This window comes from Agelaius phoeniceus, chromosome 31 (assembly GCF_051311805.1).
Source record: "Agelaius phoeniceus isolate bAgePho1 chromosome 31, bAgePho1.hap1, whole genome shotgun sequence".
NCBI classification, from domain to species: Eukaryota; Metazoa; Chordata; class Aves; order Passeriformes; family Icteridae; genus Agelaius; species Agelaius phoeniceus.
Genome location: NC_135295.1, coordinates 2,149,973 through 2,158,698, shown reverse-complemented (window position 1 = coordinate 2,158,698; position 8,726 = coordinate 2,149,973). Strand labels below are relative to the sequence as shown.

Sequence of the window (8,726 nt, the reverse complement as noted above, 5' to 3'; positions counted from 1 at the left end):
GGGAGCTGGAACCCAGGGGGGAAAGGCAGGAAAAGGGGATGAGCTCTTCCCTGGATTTGGGGCTTTTAACTTCACAAACCCCCCCCTTGCTCCATGATTTTTTTTTTTTTTGGCGGGGGGGCTTTTTGGGCATTCCAAAGCCGCGGGATTGGGGAAAAAAAAGGGCAGGAATTTGGGAAGGGGAGCTACAATCCTGCTGGAAAAGCATTCCCGACGGGAATTCCCTGCTGTTAGTAAAGGACAAGGCGTTAGCGGGAGGGGCGGCTGGAAGGAATTCCTGACAAAAAGCTCTGCAGGGGTTAAAAAAAACCAAAAAAACAAAAAAATCAACCAAAAAAAGGCTTGGAAAAACCTCTGGATTCGGGGAGAAAATCCCCGGGATCGGGGTTTTCCCTCTATTTCTGCCACGGGCCGGGCTGCTCCAGCTGCTGCTCCAGGGGAGGGAATTTCTCGGGAAGGGAGCGCTGCTCCGGGATGGGCACCGGGATCTCCTGGAATTCCTGCTTTTCCTGGGAAGAGGGGGTAGGGTCTGAGATCTCCTGGAATCCCTGCTTTTCTTGGGAAGACGGGGCGGGGTCTGGGACTGGGATGGGGACAGGGGTGTCCTTGCATTCCTGCTTTTCTGGGATGGACACCGGGATTTCCTTGCATTCCTGCTTTTCCTGATTTTCTGGGATGGACACCGGGATTTCCTTGCATTCCTGTTTTTCTGGGATTGACACCGGGATTTCCTTGCATTCCTGCTTTTCCTGGGCACACGGGGTGGGTTCAGGGATTGAAACTGGGATGGGGACAGGGGTGTCCTTGCATTCCTGTTTTTCTGGGATGGACACCGGGATTTCCTTGCATTCCTGCTTTTCCTGATTTTCTGGGATGGACACCGGGATTTCCTTGCATTCCTGCTTTTCCTGGGCACACGGGACAGGGTCGGGGATGGACACCGGGATTTCCTTGCATTCCTGCTTTTCCTGGGCACACGGGACAGGGTCAGGGATGGAAACCGGGATTTCTTTGCACTCCTGTTTTTCTGGGATGGACACCGGGATTTCCTTGCACTCCTGTTTTTCTGGGATGGACACCGGGATTTCCTTGCACTCCTGTTTTTCTGGGATGGACACCGGGATTTCCTGGCACTGCTGCTTCTCCTGGGCGCAGGGAACGGGAACGGGAATCGGGATCTCCTTGACCTCCTGCTTCTCCAGCGTCGGTTCCGGGCAGGATTTCTCTTCCAGGCGCGGAGCAGGTCCGGGATTCGGGAATCCCTCCGGGATCTGGGTTTGCTGCTCCTGGGGCAGGGCAGTTTCTCCTTTTCCCGGTTCTGGGATCGCCTTTTCCGGGAATTTCTCCGCTGCCGGGAGCGGCTCGGGCACCGGGATCTGGGGATGCTCCGGGCTCTGTTTTGGGGTGGTTTTACCCAAACCGGGGGGGAGCTGCAGCTCCTGCTTGATTTGCATCTGGTTCAGAGACATCTCTGCGGGAAAACGGGATCACCTGGGAGAAAAAAAAGCGCGGGAATTTCTTGCGTTACCGGGACGAGGGTGACACAGTTCTGAAAAATGTGTTAGAATTTTAAAAAGCCGAATTTTCCTCCTCCGCCCTTGTCCTCCCGAGGCTAAACCCAAACATTTCAGGACGTTTGTCGTGCCAGAAAAAAAAAAAAAAAAAAAAAAAAAAAAAAAAAAAAGAAGAATATAAATGTGGGGCCAAGGGGTGTTTTGGACTGGTAAACCCGAAATAACTCCTGCTTTTCCCCGCCCTCGATTTTCAGCTTTTCCTTGGAATTTGGAGGTTTCTCGAGGCTCCGGCGAGCTGAGGGTTAAATTCCCAGGAGGCAGCTCCTCCTCCCGTTCCGGTCTCACCCAGCGCCGGTGACAGTGCCGAGGGTTTGGGTGACCCTGGAAGGGCCCTGGGAAGGGAATTCTCTGGGATAAAGCGTCCCCGAGCTCCGGGATTGTCACCGCTGTCCCCTCCTGAGTCAGAGCGCGCAGCGCGGATTTCTCCTCCCCGACAATTTGGGGACAATTTGGGGACAATTTTGTGGCCGCTGAAGGCTCGCCCGGACCTCGGGAATTCCTGTGCTGCCGCTTTGTAAAATCCAGGGGAGAGGAAGGTGAGAATTCCAAAAGGGATTTGAACTCCCCAAGGCAGAGAGAGGGGAAATTCCTCCTCCCTTCCCCGGGGTGTTCCCAGCTCCTCTCACAGCCAATTCCCTCCTCTCTTCTCTCTCTTTTTTTTTTTTTTCTTTCTTTTTTTTTTTTTAACATCTGATAAGACCTTGATTAATTAATTGATTAATTAATTAAGATCTTGTTCCTGACATGGATGAGGCGGCGCTTGGGGAACATTTTCACCCCTTGCCCTGCAGCGCCCTCATGCTCCCAAATTTGCCTCTTTCCAAGGAATTCCTGGGTGAAATGGAAGTTTTAAAAGCATTTTGGTTATAAAATCAAATCGGAAAATCAGTTTGGCCGGAGAGGGTTTGGTGTCCTTCCTTGGAGGGAGGAGATTCGCCCTTGAACCAACGGAATTCCATCTGATCCCTGCCTCAGGAAGGGTCTAATTTAGGGCTTAATTACCCTCAGATTTAGGCTCGGTCTTAATTTGCCTTCCAGTGCCATTTCCAGGCTGCCCCAACGCCCACAAACTCCCTCCTTTCCAGGAACCCTCTGCATATCCCAAGGCACAAAATCCAACCTTTTCTGAAAGTCAGAAACCCAGATATCCCCCCCAAAATCGAGACTCTCCATCCCAAACATCACCCCAAAATATTCAGATTCTCAATCCCAAAAATCCCCCTAAAATATTGGGATTCTGAATCCCAAACATCCCCTCCAAAACCTCAGAATTCTAAAAACCCAAACCTCCCCAAAAATCCTGGGATTCTCAATCCCAAATATCCCCCCCAAAACCTCCATATTCTCCATCCCAAAGCTCCCCAAAAATCTCAGAATTCTGAATCCCAAACCTCCTGGAAGAACCTCGGGATCCCCAATCCCAAACCTCCCCAAGGAGGAACCTCGGGATCCCCAATCCCAAACCTCCCCAAGGAGGAACCTCGGGATCCCCAATCCCAAACCTCCCCAAGGAGGAACCTCGGGATTCCGGCACTCACCCAGCCGGTGCCGAGGGAGCAGCGGGAGCGGAGTGGATGCTGGAGAGGGGAGATTTGGGATCTTTTATAGGGTTTGGAAGCCCTGCCTTCTGGGAATGAGTCCTCCTGGCTGATGAGCTCATTCTTTCACAAGAACCTTGCCCGGCCGGGTTTTACACGTAGGCACTTTCCAGAGAGGATTCTGAGTTCGTTCCCCTGACTAATCCCACTCAGCTGTGGGATTTCTCCCTGGGTAAAGGTCAGAGCCTTGGGATGGTGGAGTTGTGGGAGACCCCGTTGAGGTTTGGGGGCTTGGTGGGGTTTGGTGCCACCTCAACCCATCCAGGGGTCATTCCACAGCTAAAAGATCCCTAATATCTGAAATTCCTGGGATTTACTGGGAATTCCCACCTCAACCCATCCAGGGGCCATTCCACAGCTAAAAGACCCCCAATATCTGAAATTCCTGGGATTTTATTGGGAATTCCCACCTCAACCCACCCAGGGGTAATTCCACAGCTAAAGGACACCCAATATCTGAAATTCCTGGGATTTTATTGGGAATTCCCACCTCAACCCATCCAGGGGCCATTCCACAGCTAAAGGACCCCCAATATCTGAAATTCCTGGGATTTTATTGGGAATTCCCACCTCAACCCATCCAGGGGCCATTCCACAGCTAAACCTCCCCTGAATTTTCCTTGGGAAGAACTTCATGGATTTCCCTCAACTTTCATTTCAGTCTGGCATCACCAGGAGGGATTTCCTGGAAATTCCAGGAATTTCCTCCTGGAAAGGGTGGTCAGGGCCTGCCCAGTGAGGTTTGGAGTTGTCACTCCTGGAAGTGTCCAGGGAATTCCTGGAAAGGAGTTGATCCATCTAAAGATGGACTCAATTGCCTTGGAGGGCTTTTCCAACCTCAATAATCCCAGAATTCTCTGGATAAATCTCATTTTCCATGGAGATGCAGCTCTCATCCATCCAAACGTGATGGAGCAGGGAGCTGAGTTCACCTCCGCGGATTTTTAACAACATCCAAGATTTTCCCTACCTGAATGGAATATGGGGAAGAGGCCCCACGGAATTCCAGAGGGGAATTTAAAACGGTGTTTCAGCCTAGGTGTGAAATAAAGGGAATTCCGCATTCCCTGAGGATTAGTCCAGGTGGAATGAAAAACAGACATTTATGGAGTGGGAAAACCCTCTGAAATGCAATCCCAATCCCCCAAATCTCCGGGATCCATCGGGATACGGCTCCTGGAGACGCCGTGTCCCACCCAGACGGGAATTTCGTCACCTTTGGTCATCCCGGGCTCATCTCCGCGGCTTTTCCGGGGCTTTTATCGGATCGAGATCCCGACACGATCACTTCCAACAGGCTGAGCTGGTCCCACCTCACCTCCTGGAATTCCTGGGCAACACCTGGAAGCGGCTGCAGCTTCCTCCCTCAACAACCCTTTGGCAGCACAAGGCCAGAAAATCCTGGAATTTTCTCCCATCCATAAAATTCCCGCTTTCCCCTGGGTCCTGCCTTGCTGTTCCCTCTGGGATAGGCTCGGTTTTAGTCTCCAGCTTTGGGAATACCCCAGCCCAAGCCCAAAGCCTGACTCAGGCCTTGCTGGTGCTGGTGCCGATTCCAGGCTGGAATTAGGGCACTTCCCAGACCTGCCCGGCTGCTTTCGAGGCAGCCTGGCGGCTGGCAGGGCTCGGGACCGAGATAAGCGCCTGGAATTGTGCCCTTCCCATGGGGAGATGCAGGGAAGGAGATCAGAGTCCTCAGAACCTTGGGGTTCGGCACTGCCCCGTTCCTGGAGGTGTCCGAGGAAAGGTTGGATGGGGCTTGGAGAGACCTGGGACAGTTGGAATTGTCCCTGGCCATGGCAGGGGCTTGGAACGGGATGATCCTGAAGGTTCCTTCCCAACCCAAACCATTCCATGGTCCTCTGATTTTCTCAGATTCTCTGACTTTATTTTTCCATTATTTCACGCTTCTGTTATTCCGTGATTCTCTGATTCTCTTACTCCATGATTTTCTGATCCTCTGACTCTATTATTCCATGAATTTGTGATTCTGTGATCCTCTAATTCCACCATTTTGTGATTTTTTGATTCCATGATCCTCTGATTCCATGATTTTATGGTTTCATGATTCCATGATTCTCTGATTCTATTATTCCATTATTCTCTGATTCCATTATTCCCTAACTCCATGGTTTCATGATCCTCTGATACTCCATGATTCCCCAATTCTGTTATTCTGCGATTTCATCATTCCCTGATCCTGGTTTTTGGCCCGCCGAGGCCGGAGCAGCTGAGTTTGAGAGTGGACGGGGAATTTCACCACCTCCAACCTTCCACCCGAATTTTTGTGCAATATTCCCGAGGGAATTCTCCTCCTCAGGTCGGTGCTGTCCATCCCTCAGAGCCCCAGAGAGGGACAGGGCACCTCCACCTGCTCGGGACATTTTTATTTAAGCAATAAATAAAGAATTTCTGGAATATTTCAGTGCCAAATTTAAACTCAGAACGTGCAACGCCCGGGGATTAAAGTCAAACACTTCCCATGGCTGGGAGAGAGAGACCTGAACCCAAACCTAATCTTAAACCTAATCCTAAACCCTGTCTGGAGATCAGGAGATGTGGCCTGACCTTAAACTGGTTTGGATCCAGTCTGGAAATGCTCTGGAGGTCACTGGGCAGCAACCTCAGCACAAAAATTGTGGATATTGCCCAAAGAGGCTCCGGAGTCAGCCCCTGGAAAGGGAGGGAACGTTTTTTCCTGGAGGAGAGGTGGAATTGCTTTTCCCAGCCCCGGGAATTGCACAAAAATCTATTTTTAGCCAAACCTTTGGGAAAATGACGGGAGAAACGTGAGGGAATGGAGGGAACGTGGAGCTCCCAGTCCATCCCAAATATTCCACAAATTCCAGGGATCGTGACACCGCGGGGTTGGGAATTCCCAGCCCGGCATTCCCGGGTGGGATTTGCTCCTCCAGATCCCACAAATCCAGAATTTGCCAGGGACCTCCCAGGTGCTGAGCAGGGAATTCCCAGGAGTTTTTCCAGGAGATCCAAACGGGAGCTGGTGGCTCTGTCTGGGATGTCCCGGAGGCGCCTCAGTGTCCCCAAGGGTCCTGGAGCTCCTTCGTTTCACTCGGTCAAAAAAATGGATCTGAATTTTGGGGAGTGAGGACCCCTCACCCAAGATCCCACGGATGCTCCCTTGACCTTTTTCGCTCCCTCAGATTTGGGGATTTTCATGCAATTCCCAGATGTTTCTGGGAAGTGAGAACCCCTCAGTCAGGACTCTGTGGGTGCTCCTTGACCTTTTTTTCCATCCAGGATTTGGGGAAAGGATCAGGTTTATTTGGGAAGTGAGGACCCTTCCCTCAGGACTCTTTGGAGGCACCCTGACCTTTTTGCCACCCAGGATTTTGGGATTTTTGTGCAGGGATCAGATTTATTGGAAGTGGGGAGCCCTGCAGAGAATCTGGGCTTGGGCTCCTCACGGATGCTCCCTGACCTTTTTGCCACCCGGGATTTTGGGGGTTTTATGCAGGCATCGGAATCTTTTTGGGAAGTGAGGACCCCTCCCTCAGGACTCTGTGGAGGCTCCCTCACCTTTTTTCCACCCAGGATTTGGGGAACGGATCAGATTTTTTTGGGGGGAAGTGAGGAGCTCTCCCTCAAGACTCCACAGACACCCCCTGATTTTTCCCCTGCAGGATTTGGGGGTTTTCATCCAGGGATCAGATTTTTTTGGGAAGCGAGGATCCTTCCCCCGTGGTTTCGTGGATTGCCCCTGATTTTCTCCCGAGGATTCAGGACCTTTGTGCACGGAGGGGAGGATCCTCGGGAACTTTTGCCCCGCCGGATTTCAGCCGTGAGTCAGGAGCTGCCGAACCGGCCCGGCCTGGCCCGGGGCTCCCGCAGGGTTCGGCTCCTCCCATCTCGTTGTTGTGTCCAGCTCCGGGCTGGACATGGCGGTGAACTCATCAAACAAAGGCTTAATTAGCACCTGCTGGATGGCTTAATTAACACCTGCAACATCTCCCGGTATCGGTCTGGAGCCTGGAGCAGCTCCTGTCCCAAACTCCCGGGACTTTTGTGGTTCCCCTGGAAGTGTCCAAGGCCAGGCTGGATGGGCTCGGAGCCACCTGGGAGGGTGGGAATTGCCCTGGGATTTAAGGTCCCAAAAAACCGGGACACCCCCAAGTGCTGCAGGATCCAAGGACTGGATCTGGAGTGTCCGTGGTCCTTTCCTGGCTGTTTTTTTTCTGACAGGTTGGGAATGTTGGGAATGTTCAGCCCATGGAGACCTCCAGGATCCGCAGGGGCTCCAGGGAAGCTGGAGAGGGACTTTTCCTAAGGAACTGCAGAGACAGGACACAGGGAATGGGGTCAGATGGACAGAGGGGGGATTTGGGTGGGATTTTGGGTTGGAATTGTTCCCTGTGAGGGTCCCAGGTTATCTCATGGATTTCCCATCCCTGGAAGTGCCCAATTCCAGCCTGGAGCCACCAGGGACAGCAGAAGGTGTCCCATGGCAGAGGCTGGAATGAGATGATTTTTAAGATCCCTTCCAACACAAACCATTCCACAATTCCATGATTCCTGAACTTCCCAGGATCCAGGCAATTCCCATAAAACCGAGTTTCCCAGCTGAGTCAGGGACTCAAGTCTCCTGTAAAACCTCCCCATAAATCCCCCAAGCCCCAACCCAAAGCTTTTGAGTCCCATTTTTGCATTTCCCAGCCTGTTCCTGAGTCCTCCTGGGCTGCTCCCTGAAAACCTCCGGCTAATTCCCGGCCTACTAAATTCATCCCTAATTTTCTTCTCTTCTTGAAAACCTCCTCTTAATTCCCAGCCTAAATTAATCCCTAATTTCTTCTCTCCTTGAAACCCTGCTGCTAATTCCCAGCCTAAATTAATCCCTAATTTCTTCTCTGCTTGAAACCCTGCTGCTAATTCCCAGCCTAAATTTATCCCTAATTTCCCCTGCAGGGCTCTGATTGCCTCACTGAAACCCCACAACTCTTCCAGCAGCCGTCCCATCAAAGAACCCAAATCCCGATTGCTTCATTCCCCCTCCGGAGCTCGCTGGGGATGAACTCGCTGGAGTTCAGCCTTTCCCAGCTTTTTCCAGGACCTGCTGGAAAGTGGAGCAGCCTTGGGGTCAGCCAAGGAGGAATTGGGATACAGAGCCTGGTTTCAGCCTCCCTGACCTCTTGGAAAAAATAAAATCCCTTTTTTTTTTTTTTTTACTGGAATATCAGCTCTGTGGTGCTCCTGGTGCCACTGGAAAAGGCAATTATTGGCTTTTGAGCCAAAAATCCCAAAAGGATTTATCTTGGATTTTGTCCTTTCCATGGGTTCCATGATCTGGGCTGAGTTAATCACTAAAATAATTGAAATTTCAACCCTGGGCTCGCCATTTGCTCCATCCCAGCACGAGGCAAATCCCAAATCCCAGGGTTTTATTCCCCGTGGAATCCCAGCACGGGATGGAGCCGATGGATGGAGGCGCTGAGGGAAGAAAAACTGGTGCTGAAACCCCAAAAAAGCTGAGCTTTCAGAAGTCACCGGGGTTATTCTGACCCTAAAGCCAGGCTTAACCTCCCCGAAGCCTGGCCCA

At 51.7% G+C, this 8,726-nt stretch overlaps 1 protein-coding gene across 1 annotated transcript; it reads right to left on the bottom strand.

Annotated features, from left to right (window-relative positions):
- Positions 1-395: 395 nt before the first annotated feature.
- Positions 396-1,469, bottom strand: LOC129132104 (uncharacterized). Its single transcript, XM_054651104.2, has 3 exons — positions 1,188-1,469; positions 636-1,145; positions 396-488 (listed from the first exon to the last, which is right to left on the bottom strand). The coding sequence occupies exons 1-3, from the start codon at positions 1,467-1,469 to the stop codon at positions 396-398; spliced, it is 885 nt and encodes a 294-aa protein (XP_054507079.2).
- Between the last annotated feature and the right edge of the window lie 7,257 nt (positions 1,470-8,726).